Source organism: Cricetulus griseus, chromosome 3, assembly GCF_003668045.3.
Source record: "Cricetulus griseus strain 17A/GY chromosome 3, alternate assembly CriGri-PICRH-1.0, whole genome shotgun sequence".
In the NCBI taxonomy this organism is placed as follows: domain Eukaryota; kingdom Metazoa; phylum Chordata; class Mammalia; order Rodentia; family Cricetidae; genus Cricetulus; species Cricetulus griseus.
In genome coordinates, this window is record NC_048596.1 from 257,669,984 (window position 1) to 257,692,158 (window position 22,175).

The 22,175-nt window shown below is 41.5% G+C and overlaps 1 protein-coding gene and 1 non-coding gene across 2 annotated transcripts; both read right to left on the bottom strand.

The window, feature by feature from the left end:
- Positions 1 to 421: 421 nt before the first annotated feature.
- On the bottom strand, positions 422 to 22,064 carry Ssr1 (signal sequence receptor subunit 1). Its single transcript, XM_027410381.2, has 8 exons — positions 21,906 to 22,064; positions 19,438 to 19,550; positions 15,806 to 15,893; positions 13,807 to 14,069; positions 12,445 to 12,521; positions 11,548 to 11,626; positions 9,593 to 9,686; positions 422 to 7,177 (listed from the first exon to the last, which is right to left on the bottom strand). The coding sequence occupies exons 1-8, from the start codon at positions 21,982 to 21,984 to the stop codon at positions 7,110 to 7,112; spliced, it is 861 nt and encodes a 286-aa protein (XP_027266182.1). The 5' UTR covers positions 21,985 to 22,064; the 3' UTR covers positions 422 to 7,109.
- LOC113835109 lies at positions 16,027 to 16,191 on the bottom strand. The gene has a single exon (XR_003484363.1). It is a non-coding gene; the product is annotated as a U1 spliceosomal RNA (small nuclear RNA).
- Positions 22,065 to 22,175: the final 111 nt, after the last annotated feature.

Here is a 22,175-nt window from a genome sequence, read left to right on the forward strand (position 1 = left end):
ACAAGGCAAGTTGTTTGATGCACAGTTTGGGGAAGCATCCCGAGGAAAGCTCAGAGTAGTGTGTGCAGGTGGGGGCAGGAAGGATGCGCTCATGGAGACCCTGGAGCCCCCTGCAGGAGACAGTGGAGCACTACATCCCCGAGTGCCTGTGGAAATGCAATCTTCAGATGTTCAGCAGGGCAAAGTCAAGGTGCTTGACTTGGGTGGAAGAAGGTTGAGGCACTGAGGGGGGGAGGGCTGGAGCAGAGAAGGAGAGAATGGGACATTCAAGGATGATGTAAAATCCCTGTAGTAGTTATCCTGACCTTCAAACAGGAAGTGTGATAACAAATTTTAGGCATTGGCTCACTTTTTATTTTTTGGCTACACAAAAGCTATCTGCAACTGCTTTGAGGATCACACTCATCTTTGGAGGCCCAGATAAAGTCAACATTCATATTTATTGCTTTCATTATAAAATATAAGCACTTTACAAACATTTTGAAAAGGAAAAGAATTCCCCACCCTAGCACAAAGACTGCATCAGCATTTTGGTATGTCTCTCCCTAGGTTTAGCATTTAAAGGTTAATCTGAACTTTAATACTGTTCCAAGCATTTAGAGGAAAACATTAAAATACTGGTTCGTGCAGTCCTTGCTTTTTCTGATCTTCAGAGCAAGTTTTTCTTTCTCAGGAGACTGAAAACATGAGTTATAAAGTCAGATTCTCCAAGTTGGCAGCCTGTAGTCAAGTGACCTTCCTGTGAGGAACATACAGCGTGACTGTGCCAAGCAGAGCTTGGAGGGACATCTGGGGGCTACTGTGTCTTTGAACCCTCATGTATCTTTTACGACCATGATAGGCAAAGTCAACAGCCTGGCAGCATGCACGAAGTGTGTGCACACATATGCACGCGTGTGTGAATGCACATGCGTACACAGGAGCATGTGTAGGGCTGTGGCTGGAACCCAGGGCCTCATACACCCTAAACACCTCTCTACTGCTGAGCATCACCCCAAATCATACACCCTAAACACCTCTCTACTGCTGAGCATCACCCTCAGCTCTATTCACACAGGGTCTCATTAAGTTGCCCAGGCTGGCCTTGAAATCACCCCACAGCCCAAGCAGGCCTAGAGGTCATGGTCCTCCGCCTCAGCTGGGACTAAAGACCTGTATCATCAAGCTTGGTATGAAATTCATTGGTAGTCCTCTTAATTCTACAATACTACTTTGTTACCTGGAATGGCAACATTTTTGTATGTAGAGAATATATTAACTTTTAAAAAACAATTCTGGGCAAACAAAATCACGATCAAATTTGCTTTTAGACAGAATCTCAGTACATAGAGCAGGCTGGCCTGAACTCTCAAGGGATCCACCTACCTCTTTCTACCTCCCACGTACTGAGATAAAAGGCATGTGCCACCATGCTCAGACCATTGCTTTTCCTTTTTCTTCTGTTTAGTATTTTAGATATCTTTGCGTACCTCATCTCTCAAGATCAACCAGTGACATGGGCTAGTGCTTGAGAAAGTTTTTATATGGCAGCAATACTTTCCTGATCAGCTGTAATCATGGGTGTACCTTGGAGACAGAGGCAAAGCAGTTCCAGAGCTAGACAGGCACCTTTACGTCTTAGGCTCACCAGACTTAGCAGTCATCTCAACACTCAAGAGGAATGTACATGGAAGCTGCATGGGAATTACTGGTTCATTACCCCCGCTTTCACTGATCAAAGAACACTTAAAGTTTCCCAATCATGAGCTTGCCTGAAGCACTTGGTGGGAAACCACAAGGGGGTAAGCACTAAGTTAAAATAGCAGCTCCATCCCCCGAAGGGGACCGGGAAACAGAAAAAGTGTTGTTTTGAATCAGAGGTTATCTCAGAAAGAACTGAAACCTAAAGTTAATTCACAGCAGAGCTAGGGTTAGCTGTCAATCACTCATTAAGGCTAGATAAGAGGGGAGTCGTGATGCTAAAAAGTGACACAGAGCTGGAGAGAGGTCCATGGAGGAGAGTAAACATGTCACTGGCCCAGAAAGAGACTAATGGGCCACAGGCAGTTAGAAAAGCCCTGAAGGACTGAAATAAGCAACCTCAACAACACAAAACATGAAATGGTGGTGAGAGATGCTCAAGTGCTGAAGCTAGCCATCGTCTAACAGCATGGCCCCAGACGGAAAAGTGGACTTGGGATTGGTGGAGACCAGGGAACCGAATGAAGGTGGCTCTGGCCACGTGATGTGCCACAGGATCCTAGAAGAGCAGGCTTTGCCCAGGCAGAGCTAAGTCAGGAGAAAATTGAAGTATTGAAAGGCCAGCAGCACAGGGGACATTCTGACAAAGGAGAAAAAGCAGATAGACAGTGGAAGCCGGAGTATCTGCAGGACTTATTGCCACTAGAACACAGAAGAGCCTACTGTGTGCATGATGGGCACACATTCATCTGGTACACCTTACACCTTCCTTATACCTCCATCAAGTTCTAGGCAGCAACTGAACACAGAAGAGGGTGTCCCAGACTCCCATAGGCTATGTCGCATGGCTGATGACCATCTTCAAATGAACTCGGAGCAAGTGCTTGATAAATCTGACTTGAACACTTTTATTTATTAGTGCTAAGAACAGAACTCAGGGTCACTCAGGGTCATGTGCACACGAAGTAAGCGCTACACTCTATGTACACCAATCTTCAGTATTTCTCATCCTCTTGTCTAAATGCTTCAGACTGCAGGTGTATGGAGACCAGAGGACAACCTTGGGTGTTATCCTTACCCAAGTCCTCATACCTGCAAGGCCCTTGTCAACTGAGCTATGTTCCCAGTCCGTGTTGCCTTTTTTTCTTGAGACAGGGTCTCACTATGTAGTTCTGGCTAGCCTAGAATTCACTAAGTAGATTAGGCTAACCTCAAACTCAGAGATCCACCAGCCTTCACCCTTGTTGCTTCTTTAGGCACTAACAGGTTTCTACCCAACTGAACTAGGGGCTGTCAATGCACAAATCTTGGGGCTCACAATCTAGCAGAGGGAGATGTGACAATAGGAGGAATAACTGTCACAGGCTCCTACAGAAGTCTGTATAAGGGAAAGCAAAGAACAAAATAGGCATAAATTACCTCTGTGCCTTGAAGACTAAAGACCTATCCTTTGGGTTTTCCAGGAACACCAGATTTTCTTTGCAATGTCTTATTGTGCCTAAAGAAAACCCAAAGTAAATAGAAACTAGATCAGAAGTCTTGAAACCCTAGCCCTGTCCCCACCTGCCTGTATAATACAAGCAGCTATTACATCTCTAACACGAATATGGTTATGTCAGCTAAAAAAATTCAAACAATCCAAACAAATTGTTTTTTGAAACAGGCATTTGCTATGTGGCCAGGCTGAACTTTATGATTCTTCTATTTCTGTCTCCCCAGTGCTGGGATTTCAGGTGTGCACCACCACACAGTGCCAGAAGATGCTTTTAAAGAACCAAAGAAATTCTTTACTAAGGAGACACAAGCAAAGATGCATTCTTGCAGTGCCTATGAAAGTGGCAAGAGTGTTCAATGTGTACATGGTACAAGCTCACGCTGGATATTCAGTACAAAGACTATCTCAACTTTCTAGCTGCTGGATTCTGGAAAATGAGTATTTGTAAGCTGCCCAAATGCTTGGTTTCTATAAAATTTCCATGTTGTCTGGAGTATAGGGAAAGAACACTGAGGTTTTTAAAGATGACATCTCTGAAGTCGTACTTAATATACAGCCTCCGAGTCACTTAAATTCAACGACTTTTTCCATGTACTAAGTGAGAGCAATGCAGCTTCCCCAGTGAGCTGTTGTGAAGGTTCACGAACAAGAGGGCACACAGAATACATCCTCATGACTCATGCTCAACAAATAAGCTTCCCTTCCCACTCCCTTACAAAGGCAACTACAGGGTACCAGCTTATACAGAATTGTACACATTTTGACATCTAGAAAAGACCCCGAGAACTTGAGATAGAATGGTAAGCCTAGGTTTCGTGTAAATGAAAAAGGAAAAAAAAAAACATGCAAATATCAACTAATTTAATGCCCTGAAGCAACTATTGCTTAGCTATCTGCAATAATTGCTAAGCCCTGTTCTCCCTTCTTAGGTAGTACTCTGCACAGAAAATTTTCTCTGGAACAGACTAGCGTAACCACGAAACCCAACATCACACATACACACACACTGCTATCAAGAAATGTGACCTTTAGATTGCTATTCGATAAGCTGAGTAAGGAAGGACTAGTTCTATGGCTATAAATGCCACCCAACACTGTGTAAGTATTTCAACTGTATCTAGAAATAGTCTTAATTTAAGCTAACTTAGAATTTTGGAAATCAAAGAAAAACCAAAGGTCTAGCCTATCAACATCTTGATGAGAGCATATATATATATATATATTGCTCTGAGCTAAATTAAAATTATTTCATACCATACTGTAGGATTTCAAGACCATCCTGAGCAAGGCTGTAAGACCCCATCTAAAAACAAAATTCATGACTCAAATGCACTACCAAGCACATTCCCTTTATACCAAGAGTATGAACACCTGTGTACTACAAAAGATGAATGCAATGTCATCTACTATACCTCCAAAATCTTAGCATGACTTTCCAATGTTGTTTCACCCGCCTCTCTCCCTAACAATTCTAGGCTGATGGAACTGGCCATACCACCTATCAAAGCTCTATTTTCTGTTGTCCCTGCTACTTCTCATTTCTACTTGGCTCTTTCCCCTTAGGCTTTTTACAAAGTCTCATTTCTCCTTGCCAAACTCCTCAGGCAACATTTCAGTGGACACTTTATCAGTCCCAAAGTCCCTTACTACAAAACATGATTCAAATGATGAAGCTATACATCCAGAGTGGGATCATGCTTTATGACAAATTATTCTCAAAGGTCTGGGTCACAGGTTTGATAAACATGATCCATAAATTCATTTAACAGATTTCTGAAACCCACTTGCTCAAAAGATAAATTCTGAAACCAAGGTTGATGATGCAAATGACTATATTGAAACAAACAAACAAACAAACAAAAAAAGCGCTTCATCCAAATATTTACATTTTAAAAAGACATTTAAAAGTAGACTACTTATTAAGTGTGCTTGAACAAACCATGTGTGGAATTGAATTCCATTCATTATGGAGTTAGTTTCTGCTAAATACTTACTGATGCTATAGTAGACGCCTGGCACTTGAAGACTCGAGTTATCAGCTGTCCCTAGTCTCCACTAAAAAGTAATACATTCTACACTCCTGAGGCTCTAATCTGGGCCTCAGAAACAAAGAGCTGGTGTATAAGGCAATTTACTCCGGGATAAGAGCGTGGCAGCTGTAAGTGTGGTTTCTGCAACTGCCAATGTTTCTACCAGGTGTTTAGTCAAACTCTACGGGCCATTTAAAGGTTTTAATTACTTATACCTTACTGTAGCATGTTACAGTAGCTAACAAACTTTGATATTCACAGAAGGTTCTGGAAAATGTTTCTTGAGAATGAGAAGGGTCTCCTATATTACATCGAGTCAAAAACCATACAGTTCCTCAGGCCTCAAAGAACCTTTTCAAAATAAACTCATTATACACCTCAATTAAAAACCCACACACATTATATTACAGGCATAAAAAGTTTACAGTCCAGCAATGCAAATACAGGCAATTTGACATTTCAGCCCCCTTTGCAAAGTGATTAACAATTACAGAAAACCTTCTATGGTTATTGCCTTTGGCTCACATGTTAAACAGCTTACAAGTTGTTTATGTATTTTGTTGTTTTCCTTTAGGTGTGTGGGGAAGGGACTGGATGAAAATGGAAAAAGTCAGGAATAAAACACTACTGAAATTAGCACTTTCTTGTAATACACACAGGGAGAATATGGCTTAAAAAGGAGGGAAGCCTCTTGCCCATTCACACTCAATGTTACTTTAATTTCTAGTAAGTCTGACAATAATGCCAAACTTAATTCACTAGTTCAGGCAAGAATGACTAAAGGGATTGTTAGCAAAACCAACTTAATTTTGGTCCTGAAGTCCTAAGTGCTTAAAGTTTTGGAATTTTTCACACCAACAAAGACAAAAAGTAGGTCAACAATAAAAAAACCCCAAAGATCAGGTTAAAAGATAAACCTCGTAACCTTGAAACTTTCCAATTAATGGTCTTGTAGACTAGGATTAACTAAAATGTATCCCTGCCTCTAAAATTGGATCCCCTTGGTCTGTAGACCAGGATAATTTCTCTTAGGCCGATTCCTAAGAACAAACACTCTGTTAGAGCCAACAACAAACAAGCAAAGAAGCAAAGAAAGGAGGTCAGTCCAGAGCTCTCCCAGATCACACACAACGATAGACAACACAACAGCCCAGTTTGCACAGACAGACTATTTTTTGTTAAAAAACAAAAACAAAAACAAAAAACAGGCGTGGAATTAGGATTTATATACCAGCATCAGTAGAATTGTCAGGTTTTACAATTTTGTTGCTAGAGATTCCAAAGTTCCTTGACTCCATTGGTAAGTTCTTGAAGGTGTGCACACAGTAAACAGCAGCAAGCAGCCAACATGCCTCTGCTGCTCAGACAGCAGCCACTCCTGCTCCTGCCTTTAGAATAGAAGCTGCAGCAGACAGCAAGCAAAAGGCCAGTTTGTGCCATCCGTTTGGATTTGATAGATTCCAAGAAATAAACAAATTGTTTCCTCAAAATAATTCATGGCAGAACATCTAAAACCACACTGGGGACAAGCATTAATTGAGCTTGGGGGCAAAAATCAGAAAATATCACAAGGGAAGCGGCAACAGCGTTTTGCTGAGTATTCTAAAGGCGTGTTTCAGGTAGTTTAACAGTGATTCTGGTAAGACAACTGCTCAGACATTCACACCCACACAGTTTAATGGTTTAAAAAAAAAAAGAAAAAACAAAACAACCAAATTTGTTACTTTAGAAAACCAAATGCAGTGCTTTTTCAGCAATAGTATCGCCACAGACTCTGATTGCTCAGTCCACACCTAAGCAGTAGTTGCCTTCTGTGGTGATATGGCTTCTCTGCACTAATTCCCATCAGGCCGAAACACATTAGGGCAGGGGAAGCACAGACTGAACTGTTGCACACAGAACATTTACTCATCAGATCCCACCGATCTCTTCTGTGCCCGCTTCCTGGGCAGCCTTCTTGGAGAAGCTTTATCTGAAAGAAAGAACAAGGAAGATGCTAACTCAAGAGCGTTTTGCCTTCTTAGATAGCAGTAAACTTAATACAGGTACTCACACACGAATGTGAGAGCACCATCTGGCAACAAATGCCTCTTACCTAGCTGTAGGTTTTTAAACCAAGTTTAAAAATATCCTTCAAGGGTAATACCAATTAAAATAAAATTTTCATACCTAATGTAGAAAATAATCTGACAATGGTAGCTGTACTACTGTAGCCATCATGCACATTCTATAACATGCTTATACAAGCAAAAGTAAGAATTTCAAAATACTATAAAAGACCCAGGCAAGGTGGTCCACATCCCAGCACCTGGGAGATGAAAGCAAGATTAGAAGTTCAAAGCTAGCAAGGGCTACTATGAGATTCTGTTTAAAAAACAAGTACAAGCATTTAGAAGATGTGACATATTTGGAGCATATTTATGTTGGGCACTAATACAAGATTTAGTATTTTTGGATACATAGGTTTTGGCAACTATACAAATTTAACTGGAAGAAGCAAGCAAAGGACACTAGTACTAAAACCACTCCAACACACAGCCTCTCTTTAGAATTTAACAGAAGTACATGTGGTGTTGAGTTTCTCCTATTCTATAAACTAATCTGTAAGTTTCTTTAAAAAAAAAAAAAAAAAAAAAAAGAGGCCCAAGATGGGTACAGTGGTACATACTTCAGTACTGGGGAAGTTGAATTTGAGGCCAGCCTGGACTGTATCTAATAAGGCTGTTTCATAACCAAAAAACAAACAAAACCAAAAAGGCTTGACATATCCTCTCCTAATTTTCTAAGAGCACTCTGTGTACCAAGAATAGCTTACTGTAAAATATGCTATTATTTTCCCCCCAAAAAAGTAAAGAAAATGTATATGGTCTGGTGACATGAGCTAACTGTTGAGGCAGGAAGATCATTTGAAGTCAGGTACAAGTCGAGCTGGGTAATATACAAGATCCTGTCATCCCCCCATCACCACCAAATGATTTCTGTAGATTAAAAAAGTAAAAAACTGGAAAAAGATACTTTCACCAAGGTGTGAGGTTTATTTAGAAGTATTTATAAGATGAAAAAGGATATGCCTAACATCCTTTCTCTTAAAAATTTACCAGCTCAGGATACATTTTATAATAAATGTCTATCAAGAGTATCTGAAGACTAGCGGGAAGGTGGTGCACGCCTCTCATCCCAGCACTCGGGAGGCAGAGACAGGTGGATCTGTGAGTTCCAGAACAACCAGGACTGTCACACGGAAAAACTCTGTCTTGAAAAAACAAAATCAAAACAAACAAATAAAAGTCTATTAAAACTGAAATCTACAAGTCCCATAAACAATGCCTGAAGGAGGATTTTTTTTTTTTTTTGGCCTAAAAATCTCACTTTTAACCAAAGACACATTTTCCTAGTGATGAAAACATTTCAGCTTTTTCCCCAAAGATCAGACTAAGTACTACTTTCTTTCTTAGGTGGCCAATTTCCAAATAATTTCTAAAAATAAGTAAAATAATAAAGCTGAATATTTAATCTCTGAAAATTCAAAAGCAACTGCGGATCTAACATTATCACTGTAAGCAGTTAGTGCTAATAAGGGATTATGAAATCCCAATACCTGCAGCATGGTAATGTGTGAAAGAAAAAGAAAAAGTCCAGGTCTTTTGAGGCATGTTTCAATTCTTGAATGAAATTCCATGAAAGACAGCCAATTCAGCTAGCCTTCACCATGATGACCTGCTTAGGTAGGTTAGGAAGCAGACAGGGAAAGATGCCTGGGAGACAGCACTCTGGAGTCATCTGGTTTTGGGTAAAATAGTTTCAAATACCTTAACAGCAGAAAAAGCATTCTGTTTAAACAAAAAGCAATCACAGATGTGGATTATGATCTTTTCAGCTACCAAAGGAAAAAAATTTACCATTACTTCCCATAAAGGCCTGGGAACAAAACAAAACAAGCAAAGCCTAAGGAAAAAATTTAACTCCAAAGTACTTAAAGTTTGTAGTAGTTTCCCCCAAAATACAGTTCCATTATTAAACTTGCTGTATTCATGCACTATGCAAGAGCTCCAAAAACTGTAGCAAAGACCAATGATGAAATTCATCACCTCACCTCTTCTACTCTGCACTGAAGCAACAGGAAGGAAAAAAGACAGGAAACAGATTAGAAAGAACTCAGATATTTACAAACAGGCTGCATGGTTGAAAGCACTTCTAAATTAAATCATAAAAACACTAGAAACAGAACAAATCTTTAAGTGATTCACTAATCATTATACTAAAGTCTAGACAAGTAATAGCAAAGATAAATGTTAACTAGTATTGATCAAGCATTTTTCTGCTGAATCAAAACTATTTAATTTCCAATCGGAGAAACATTTCTCATGAAGTTTGTAAGGCTACTTACTGATCTGATTCAAAGTTTCCTGAGGAATCCAACTCATGTCAACATCATTTTGACTTGACGTACCCATTTCTACTTTCTGTATGGGTCTCTTTCGCTACAAGAACATAAAAGACATATTTTAAAGGCATTTAAAAGCATTTCACAGCATATTCTAGTTTTAAAAACATTAATCAACATATATAATTTGAGTATCTTAGAAGACAAATTACATTCTTTTCTTGTTTTAAAACATCCTAACATATATCCTATCTGCTAGAAGAATAAAAACATGTCTTCTTAGTGAGTAAATACACTTGCCTCCAAGCCTGATGACCTGCATTTGGCCCCAGGGTCCCAAATGATAGAAGAATCAACTTCTACAAGTTGACGTCTGACTGCCTCACATGTGCCAAAGTGCACATGTGTGAATGCACATGTATACTTGCCCAACCAAAAATAGAGGTAATGGGAAAATGCATTAGAAAAATAAAGCTTGGGGGCTGGAGAGATGGCTCAGAGGTTAAGAACACTGACTGCTCTTCAAGAGGACTTGAGTTCAATTCCCAGCAACCACATGGTGGCTCACAACCATCTATAATGTGACCTGGTGCCCCCTTCTGACCAGCAGGCATACATGTAGGCAGAACACTGTATACATAATAAATAAATCTTAAAAAAAAAAAAAAGAAAGAAAGAAAAATAAATCTTGACTATTTCCAGCGTGTAAAGAGCTTAACTTGTTGTTATACCACTGACAGATGACATAAGAACACTAGTTACCCAATAATTTTCTTTCCATTTGGGAATCAAATAATAAAAATACTCCAATCAATGAAATTCAGGATAATTATTGAAATGTTGTAAGCAATCTTTCATTGGGAGCTAAATGCAATAAAAAATTAGGCACACACACACACACACACACACACACACACACACACACACACACACACCCACACACACACAAAACCCCAAAAAACACACAAAAATCTCACATAGGCTGACAATAATGAATTCATTAAGAGCATGAATTTTCAAGGCACAAGTGGGATGTATGTATATATAACAGGGATAATGTGGGGAGAGGCCTGCCTTAGCAACATAGCAAGTTCAAGGTCACAATAGGCTACATGAGACCCTGTCTCAAAAACAATTCAAAAAACCAAAACAAATGAGGGAAAGACTTTCTCTATAGCTTATCTGCTGCAACACTGGAACATAAAACCGATTTAATTCCATTTTTAGTCTTGCTCTGAAACTTAAAAATCAAAAATCTGTGCAGGAAGCTGCTTAGTCCCAGCACCCAAAAGGCAGAGGCAGGTGAATCTCTTTGGGTCTTCTCTACCTGGTTTACATAGTAAACTCCAGGCCAGCCAGATCTGTATCATAAGACTGTATCAAAATTCTGTGGGGAATCCCAGCACTTGAAGGACATAGGAGGATGATGCCAGGACAGACTGAGCGACACTGGACTTTAAGACCAGCCAGAACTACACAGAAAAACCCTGTCTCAAAAACCAAGGGCTATAGTTAAAGTTCAGTGTAGAATGCTTGCCTGGCAGGTAGAAACTCTGATAATCTATTTTAAACAGTTTTTACGTAGTTTATAAATTTTGAACACATTAAAAAGTAGCCTCTCTCACTAAGAATTCTAACCCAAATAAATTGGTTAATTACAGATAATCCAACCCATCCATGAGATGTATGTATTAGGTGGAAGAAAATCTTTTGAACTCAAGGAAAATTACAGTAAAACAGTAAAGATCACTTAGGAGAGGGTAAATAGCACACTAGCTGGATTTGTGCACACATCTCAACAAATTCAAGTCACGTACCCAAAGTCTCATCTCTAGGTACTGTTTTAAAAAGGTACAACAATGTACCAAGTCTACAAAACTACAGTAAGAACTACAGCATAGTTAGTACTATTGTAACAACTTCTGAGTGTAGTTTTCCATCTGTTCATTCATAATTACCTTTCTAGATTCTAGGAGTTGATGAAGGCCAACAACAACTAGAAGCCCAAGACCAGCAAGGAACATATACATAAAAATTCTGGCACAAAAAAAAAAAAAAAGAAAATATAGCTGGAGTTAATTTATACATACCATACCTATTAAAAACAAAATCCCAACATATGCTACAACACTTTCCAAATAACGTGTAGGAAAAAGAAATACAACATTTTAATTAAAACTTCCTTTTATTTATAGTTAAGAATACTTTGCCAATAAAAAATTCTACTATCTAAAAGGTGTTTTATTTCAAACTCACAGTTTAAGACAATTTCAGCAGTTTTATTCACGTCACATTTATATCCTTTTTCACAACTGGCCTTATAGAACCCTTCAAGTGAGTCACATTTAAGTTCACAAATGATTCTTCACTCAGAAAAAATTTTTTCAAGAAAAAAAACCTAATATGTATAATTATCTTAGAGACATGTTAGATAGATTAAGGCTCAACTAGAGCAGAAAGGAACTTGGAAGACAAAAAGTCAATTACTGCCTTTGTAAAAGCATTTTTTTTTTCAGTTTCAACCATCTTTCCTGACTTGTATTAATAGGCACCAGAAGAAGAAGAAGGAAGAAGGAGGAGAAAGAGGAGGAGGAGGAGGAGGAGGAGGAGGAGGAGGAAGAAGAGGAGGAGGAAAGAAAAAAAAGAAGGAAAAGAAGAAGCAGCAGCAGCAGCAGCAGCAGCAGCAGCAGCAGCACCACCACCACCAGAAGCACATAATGTATGGATTCTGTGGTATTTCACCAGATATGGAAGGACCATTACATTCTGTCCATTTCAAGATAGTCTGCGATCTGAGTACACTGCCTTCCAGCTCAATCTGAGAGTTCCAGATCTACAGGTACAGCTTTACTTACGTTTCTCCATCTAACCCGTCCTCTCTTTCAATAACTGTAACTGTCTGATTGAAGACAGCATCTTGGAAAACATTGCCCTGTTCAAGAAACAGATGTTAAAAATCATGTATGAGTTGTGCTGAAAGAATAAAAACTACAAGTGTTCTCAAAACTTTTACCCTACTAAACTTAACTTTCCCATCATTTAGTCATAAGGGATAACAAAGCCATATGTAATTGCCAATGCCAGGTATGAAACCTTATGATGCCATTTCTCCTATAAAATAAAAATGCCTAGAAACTTGCCAAGACCACCTTCTAATTTCTGCAGGGGGCAGAGAGATGGTGGCTTCAGGAGCCAGGACAGCAGTGAAGGTCATAGAGCACTGGCAGGAGTCAGGCCCATGCTCCAAACTAAAACTGGAATGAAACCAATTCCACTCTAAGGATGGACCAGTGACTTATTTCCAGTTCCAAAGTACTTTTTCCATTATCATCTTAAATTTTTTTTTGAAAATTTAACAAAACTTCAGTTTTCCAATACAGGTGGGTACCAGACACACACAGCTGTTCTGCAAACACAGCTATTTGAAACGGAACCTGAACTCAGTTCAGTCCTACTTGAAAACAAGATGAAATGCCAGACATAAAACGAAACAACTCTTTAGGTATTTAAGTGTCACTGAAGACAGAAGAAGCTTTTCCTCTGTACTAATCACAACGTAGGACCTAGCTGAAGACACGGGTGAAGACAATCACAGGGTGAGGGAAGGTGGAACCCACTCCTCAAAGGAAGCTCTTGGGATAGGGAATGGTATAAACCCAGTCTGGTGTAATAGAGAATGTAAGAACTGTCACTTGGGGTCTACTCCCTGCAGTGGTGGATTCCTCTTAGGCTAAGTGAAACTAACATATAAACCCTGCTGCTAAAACTGTATTTAAAAGTGGGTTGTATTTTACCTATGAGTATACAAAAGAGCAAAACAGTAACAAAGTCTTCGGAAGCATTTAAATGGGCAAAAGGTCTACAACAAAATGGGACAGAACAAACATCTTACTATTCAACAGCATATAAGAGGCAGACTCCCCAGCACACTTACGTGCCCTTGTCAAGATCCAGCTCAAGTCACTTTCCCACACACATGGCAGCACCTACTGGCACACAGCTTAGGTATGCACACTTATCACTATGTTACTGCTTATTTTTGGCCATCTCCCTCATTTAATGTAGTTAGAGACAGACAGGCGGTTCCGTTTGTATTCCTGGTGCCTATTATAGTTTGAACCACCAAATAAGCACTTACACAGACAGAAAACTATTCAACAATGGCCACTTTCCCTGTAGTCTCTAACAAAAACAATATACAACTCATAAGGTCTTACGTTCAAATCTTTGTAGTTCAGATTGATGACCAGACCAAAAGGCCTTCCCCCCATTGGCTCTGCAGGAATGAAGGAATACTCAAAAGTTGCCTGTCTCTGCGGTGGTACTATAGTGTTCAGAGGAAGAGCTGTGAAATTCTGGATGTAAAACTGGTAGTCCTGAGGATAACGAAATGAAGCGTCCAGCGATTCAACAATAAAATCTTCTGTTCCCTTGTTTGTAAAGCCTACCAGGAATTTCACAATGTTGTTTGCTGGAAAATCTAAGACACAAAAATAGAAGGGGTGGGGGGTGGGATCAGAACATATTCAGAGTTTAAAATGAAACACAGACAAGGAGTTGGTTTCAGAATTCTCTTCACCAGGGCACTCTAGTGTGACTGCATACTAACTAGCTTTAATAATCAGAGCTATAGCACAAGCTAAAAATCTTCTATCTATTCTCTGGGATCCCAATTTAGGAGATAAACTGGGCATTGTAATTTCAGCCAAATCACATCTAGATTAAAGGGCTAAGAAAACCGTGGCAGCAAGATTACCATTCACGTTTATATAATTCAGTATGCTACTACAACAATAAATGGGGGGTGGGGAGGAATATATCACACACTCAAATTCCCTTTTCTTAAGTGCTGAGAATAGAACAGGAGCTTTGTACATACTAGGTATGCAAAGAACTACTGAGTACATCTCCAGTAATCAAATCACTTTTTGTATGCATAAAATTGGAATATATAGAAAACAGAGCACTCAATACCAAAACATTGGTGGTTTCTGTTAAGTCTTCCATTATACTGGATGACAGTCTAATGTGTTGAACTCCACCTAGTACAACACAGGCCACAGAACAGACAATCTGGGTCTGAACCTTGTCTCTGCAATGTATTTTATGTTCCGAGTACCACAGAACAAGTTTCTTAACCCCTCTAAACCCAAGACCAACAATAACTACATCCTCAGGGTTTGCTGAGATTAGATAAGCACTGCAAAGTATAAAGAACGATGCTATCCACAAAGCCCTCAATAAATAAATGTAGTCAAGAATTTGAGTAGCCCTAACTGGAAGATTGGAAATGCTCCAAAATCTAAACCTTCGTGGGTCAACAAGATGCTACAAGTGGAAAATCCAAGTCTCCGAGTGATGAGGTGTACACGAAACAAACTCCACCATACAAACAGTTCATTATATATATAAAATATTCTTTAAAAAAAAAAACAAAAACAAAATCCCAAACTACTTCTGGTCTTATGCATTTGGAGCAAGAAATACGCACCCTTAATTTTCTTTTATAAAATTAATGCTATGCTGTAACCAGGGCCTAACTGTAGACATTTAGTATTCTACTGATACTTAAATATTCAAAAAATACCACCAAATTCCAGACAGGCCTGATGATATATGCCTGTAATCCCAACACTTGGGAGGCAGGAGGACCTTGAGTTCAATATCAGCAAAAAAATAAACCCCGTGTGAGTTTGGATGCAGACACAGAGCAGAGAACCACTTGTGGCAATCAGCTCTCCCTTCACTAGCTCAGGAAATGGCCCTCTTGTTTCTGCAATGCTGCCTAATCCAGCTAGCTGCCCCACATCCCCAGTGAACCGCCCTACCTAACTGGCCTTTCCATTCGATTGCTGGCTCTTTAACATGGGTTCCAGGGATTAAACTCAAGCCATCAAAACAAAACGGCATTACTGACACAACCTGGAAAAAGTTTCAAGAATGATACTTATGGGGCTGGTAAGATGGCTGTGTGGTAAAAGTGCTGGCGAGTCTGACTTTGATGCGTTTGATGCCGAGAACCTACAAGAGGAGGACAGGCCTCCTGCAAGTCACCCTCAAGCCTCCAATGCTCCCAGAGGCACATCTATACCACATACACACACAGTTTTTTTAACTTCTAGTAAACCAAATACACTTAGTTTTCCATTTAAATACCAGCATTACAACACACACCAGCATTCATATACGTAAGGTTGGAATTAAACAGACAATTACCTTCTCCTTTTACAAATAAGATAGTTGTGTCTGCACTTGGTGAGGCTTCCGGTTCCCCAGACACATCTTCTTCTTCTTTATCTTCTGCCTAGGGGCAACAACATCAAAAACAGATGCTGTGAAAGAGGTGAGAAAAAGTCACTGAAGTACAGACTTCACTAGACTTGGATAAAATACTGATTTGATGGTACTGGTGGTATGAAAATTTCTTTCTTATTTTTAAGAGGAGAGCACAAACACAGTCCCCCACTATCACAATTTATATAGTGGAGTTTCCTGCACTGAGGAAATCATTGGTCAGCATATCCCAAGTGCAATGGAAGAAAGAGCTCCTAACTGGGAAAGCCACCTCCCGGATCACTGCATCTCTCCTGCCAAGTAAGTATAATGGTGTTATTTTGTTCTATTTCATCAATTAAATAGAACTTCTAGAACAGCTCATGAAAAATGTACACAGTAAGTCACTGGGAATTTGGTAGCTCTACCTCAGGTAAAGACTGAAATTCTGTTTCAATTTCTCACAAGCATCCAGGAAATGCCATCATGGATAGGAGTACAGCCACACTTTGAATTGCAAGGTCCCTAGAACAGAGACTGGCAAGCTAGCTGCTTCTCAGGTAGGACCATAATAAGGTTCCTCTCCTTGTCACTACTCACCTGTGCTGCTGCTGTGTGAAAACAGCCAGACAATAAATGGATGAGCAGAGCGGGATTTGGTCAGTAACCACATTTTACCCAGCCCTATTCTCAAGTACCTTATTAACAGCCCAGAAAGATTTCCTTTCCAATTAACTTTCCTCATGACAACCAGTCAAATATCATTGAAATGGTATGGTAATGGTGGACACACACTCCTCTACAGAGACAGAAGAATACACAAGGCACGATATGACTTTTGAAGGCTGAGAGGCAGGACTGCTTGATTGAGCTTAGACAATACAGTGTCTTCAAATACAAGATGCAAGTAGGTAAATATACCTGAGACTGAAAGGCTAACAAATTCTGTAAGAATAAAGTAACAACGAATACTTGAGGGAAAAGAAAAAGAGAGAGAGAGAGAGAGAGAGAGCAATTAAGATTCGATTAATGAACTTCAGAATAATTAAGGAACTTCAGAATAGAAGAGAAGAATAAGGCAACAGTTCAACCTGCTGGAGCTACATAAAAGCAGACAATCACTTATGATGGAAGGATAGACTAGTAAGCACCAGACTCCATAGTGGGCCTATGAAATTGGAAGTGGTGCTATCCTGCAAAGCGGTGGAAATATCTGTGGAACTCAAGGCAAGGGGCTAGAGAGGAGACCTGAACACCATCAGTAGAAGGCTGCAGTGGTTAAAATCAGGTTTTACCAACATTAGGGAGTAAGCAGAAGAAGGTAGCAGAGAGAATCCAGCAGCAAACAGGCAGGAAAGGAAAAGGGGTGCCACAGAGCCCAACACAATGGGATTCAAAGCGCAAACACCAAATGTTAAAAATGGCCTGAACTATACAACCAGGAAAATGGGCCAGGAATTTAGCAATTAGGTTACTGGTGACCTTAGCAACTTTCAGTACACAAATAGGATGGTTCCTGATGGGTAATGAATAGGAAGCTAAAGAAAGAGGGAAAAGTACAGATTACTCTTTCAGAAAGTACCTGGCACCAGCAAAGGTAAAAGCAAGTAGCAACTGAAGATGGGAAGACAGTCAGTAGATCTGCATGTGTGCAGCTCCAGGCCCGGATGCCAATGAGAAAGACCACAGCCCGAAGTTACAAAGCAAAGTATCCTGTAGCATCATTAGAGTGAGAACACCTCATTGTAGGGAAAAGGCACACAAGTAGAACCCCGATAGTTGACTGTTGAAGGCCCTCATTTTCTGACACCAAAGCCAACACTGCTGCCAGAGGACTGACAAAGGAGTTAAAGCAAGCAATGTTTGGAAGCGTAGCTAGAATCAGAAAAAGCATGTGAAAGGAAGGTAACTAAACTTATGATTTACCACATGTTACAAAGAAATAGAAAGCCCAGTGCCTACTACCTGGTGAAACAGCAGACTCGTCTGTGTATCCCAGACCTCCTCCACAAGCAGAGGAGAGAGCAGGTAGCACAGGTGATCTATTCAAGGCTGTTCCTCTAATGAAACAGGGTGAAGATGCAGAGCTTCTGTGTGTAAGGCTTGGCACAGACCGCCAGTAAATGTCTCTTAAAGGCGGTAGGAACCAGCAAAGCATAAAAATTAGGGGTATTCTATTCAGATGAAACACCATGCCTATACAGCAAAACATTAACTCCCTGCCCTCCCAAAAAAGAGCAAAACATCAGCTTAAGAGGCAGGCATATCCATAAAAATGAAAATAAACTTTATGGAGGAGTGATTACAGTATTCCTGGATAGGAGTAAAATTAGCAGGAAGAATGCTGCAGCAATGACACTAATTTGAACTGGGCATTTTGTTTGTTTGTTTGTAACTGTTGTGTGTATGGGTGTTTTGCCTGCATGTATGTGAATCTGTGGAGCATGTGCATACAGTGCCTATGGGGGCCAGAAGAGGGCATCAGATCCCCTAGAATTGGAATTACAGATGCTTGTGAGCAGCTATGTTGGTGAAGGGAAAAGGAACCCAGGTCCTCTGGAAGAGTAGCCAGTATGCATAACTGCAGAGCCATCTCTCTGCCTCTAAGACAGATATTCTTGTTATCATTATTACAGAGTACAAATTTCAGAGCTAACTTCTAAGAGATATTCATAAGGTTTACTTTATCACCCACTCTTCCTTCATCCCCTGCTCCCAAAACACATGCACATGACCCACAAGAACATTTAAGAAAGCAGAGGAAATACTTCACCTGTTTAGTCTAATACCCAAAACGGAGCCTTGCTACATGGAGAGATGTCCCCACGGGAACCATGGCAGGTTTTTGAATGAAAAGGAGCAAGCACAAAAAAAGAAGACAGACCTAGAAAGCTAAGCACCATATGCTCCAAATGTAACAGCTCAGGGTCTGCTAGGAACACCTGAGCTATACTTTTCCCCTCCTTCCCTCATATACAAATGATCTCGACATGTTCAGGACATCTTTTCTCCTCCCCTACTCCAGAAAATTCTTCTGTTCATTCTCAGTGACTTGCCCTTAGGTCAACTTCAACCCAGGGGAGATGGCTCAGAGGCTTAGAGCACATACTACTTTTGCAGAGGACCCATGTCTAAAACCCACAACTGTCTGTAACTCCAGTTCCAGGGGATCCAATACCCCCGGCCTCCTCAGGCATTTGCACTCACATCCGAGTACCCCCCATACATATCATATACATATCACTTAAAAAATAATTACCAAATTATTATAATGCCTATAGAAAGAATATATTCTTGAGCTCACTATCTAGCTCAGTTGGTAGGTACTTACCCACTATACCTGAAGCCCTGGGTTCAATCCCTGACACCACATAAAACATGGCACCATAGTACATGCCTATGACCCTATCATTTCCTGTACTTGGAAGAGGCAGGACGACCAGAAGTTCAAGGTCATCCCTGGCTACCATGGGTTTAGGATCATCCTGGGCTATATTGAGACTACCTCAAAATCCAGGGGGGACCCATCTTCTAGATGTATCATATACATTCTAGATACAGTATATAGCACTAACCAAATCTGTGGGTTCATCTTCTTCTACTTCAGCTTCATCATCTTCATCTTCAATTATCGAATCTTCCACTGTTTCTTCATCTTCTGTAAGATCTTGAGCCACTGCTAATGACCCTGAAAATAAAATAAAAATGAGCACTTAACTTTTATTAGAGTTTTTGGCTGGGCGGTGGTGGCACATGCCTTTAATCTCAGCACTCAGGAGGCAGAGGCAGGTGGATCTCTGTGAGTTCGAAACCAGACTGTTCTACAAGTGCTAGTTCCAGGACAGCCTCCAAAGCCACAGAGAAACCCTGTCTCGAACCAACCCCGAAAAAAACAAAACAAAACAAAAACTTATTAAAGTTTTTAAACATCAGGTCTAGACAAGAAAATGTTCTAGCCAGGCAGTCGTGGTGCACATCTTTAATCCCAGTACTTAGGAGGCAGAGGCAGGCAGATCTCTGTAAGTTTGAGGCCAGCCTGGTTTACAAAGTGAGTTTCAGGACAGCCAAAAGCTATACAGAGAAACTCTGTCTCAGAAAAAAAAAAAAAAATGTTCTGCCTGTAGTAAATCAGTATCCCTAGCTGAACAACGCCACTAGACAAAAAAATTTATATTATTTTACTAGTAGTCTTAAATACTGCATGTTCATTTTAATGGGGAGTGTTTCTAATATCAAAAGGCACAAAATGGGGCAGGCCAAACTCAGTGGTTTAAGGGCTCTTGCTGCCAAGCCTGACCATGTGAATTTGATCTTAGAATTCACTCTGAAAGATGTCCTCTAGTCTCTGCCTATGCACTGTGTGGTACAAGTACAGACAAATATAGACACACACACACACACACACACACACACACACACACACACACACACACACACACACTAAATGTAATTAAAAAATTTAAAATAGAAGCATCTTCATGGTTATAGTGGCAAAGAAAGAAACTTTTTGCACACGACTTCAAGCGTATTTTCAGATGAATATCAAATATCAAAGAATTTAAAAATAAAAATGAATTATAATCACAATGCCAAAATTATAAATCATAGTTTTATAGACAAAGCTTTTTCAACAGGTCATACTACCTCAATTTCAGGCTAAGCCCTCAAAAGCCCTTCCAAGTTCTAGCAGTTCTTTCCACCACTTCTCAGGAACTGATGATGTGGCAATTCGGTAGGGAAGGAAAATGTGGGAAGAGCTACACGTGCAATACCCAAGAGAAGCATTCTGCCTTTAGGCCCATGCGTTTTTAAGTCTTTTCACTTTCCTGCGTTAAAGCAGTTCACTTATAGTTTATACATCAATTTCCAAAGCCAGAGAAAGAAAGAAAGAAAGAAAGAAAGAAAGAAAGAAAGAAAGAAAGAAAGAAAGAAAGAAAATCCAAGGGGCTACTCAGTTGATGCTCAGTTGTTAGCGTGCATACCTTGCGTGCCTGGCATACTGAAAGCCCTGGGTTCGTCCCCACCACCTCTTTCATGGGGTGTGGTGACAGACACCTGAAACTCAGCACTCCAGAGGTACAGGCACAAGGATCAGAAGTTCAAGGTCGTGCTAGGCCACAGAGATTTCGAAGCCAGCCAGGGCTAACTCCGTGAAACTGTCTCAACATCTGTCCCGTTTCCCCGACCCGGCCCCCAACCAAAATCCCTTAACAGTAACTCAGAAGTCATGCTGGCTACTAAGTAGAAGCCAATCACTTCCTGTTTTCTTGGCTAAACAGCTCCTGAACACCGATCATTACCTTTTATGCCCCGGGCCGCTGAAACCCAGAAAAAGGAAAGGAATTCTGGCGACCGCTCAAACTAACTCATTTCACAAATTGGAAAAAAAAAAAAATCAAAGTTCGTGACGGGCGAGCGGGAAAAGTTCCTACGTTTTTACATTCTGTCAAGTTTTTGCCCCGGGTTCATCAATCGTTGGAATGAATAGATAGATGTATATAAAGCTCGAAGTAACTTTTTCCCCAGCACATTTCCAACCAACAGAAACTGGGAAGGGAGAGGGGAGGGACGAAGAGATGAGAAAAGGAGAAGACAGCCATCCCGGGGTGGGGGGAACTCTTCAGTAGCGGCTGATCAGCAGCAAGAGGCAGGGGCGTTTTTGGACACCGGGCCTCGAGGTCCACACAGACCGCGGTGGGCGAGCGAGGAGAGCGGGCCAAGAGGCTCCACCGCGCCGAGGTGGAGAATCGGCTCTGGGCGAATGAATGGAGGCGCGCCCGCGTGGGGCTAGCGACACGTCAGCGCAGAGCCGGGGGCCGGGGGCCGGGCCGGGGCCGGGGGCCGGGGCGCCGCGAGCGCGGGCACTGAGACCAGGCCGGCCGGACCCGGCGCGGGTCCCGCGGGCCGAGGACTACGGGGCCGTGCTCGCGGAGGGCGCTGAGCCGCGGCGGCTCCTGGGGGGCAGCACGGCCCCGGGGAGTCCGGCCGGGGAAGAGGTCCCGGGCGGCTGCCGTGCCGTCCCCATCCCCCGCGCCCCCCTCACCTCCGGGGCCGCCGCGGAGCAGCACGGCGGCGGGGAAGGCCAGCAGGAACAGCAGCAGCAGCCGGGGAAGGAGTCTCATGGTGCGGCCGGTCAGCGTCCACCGCGCGTCCGCTAGGGCTGTCGGTGGCTCCGGCGGTAATGGCGTTACAATTCATCCGGGCTCCGCGGGAGGGGAGGGGCACGCACGCGCCAGCCGTGGTCCCGCCCAGCGGCCATCGACGTGGCCTCTAGGCGCCCAGGGGCGGGGCCTGGGGCGGGGGGAGGTCCGCG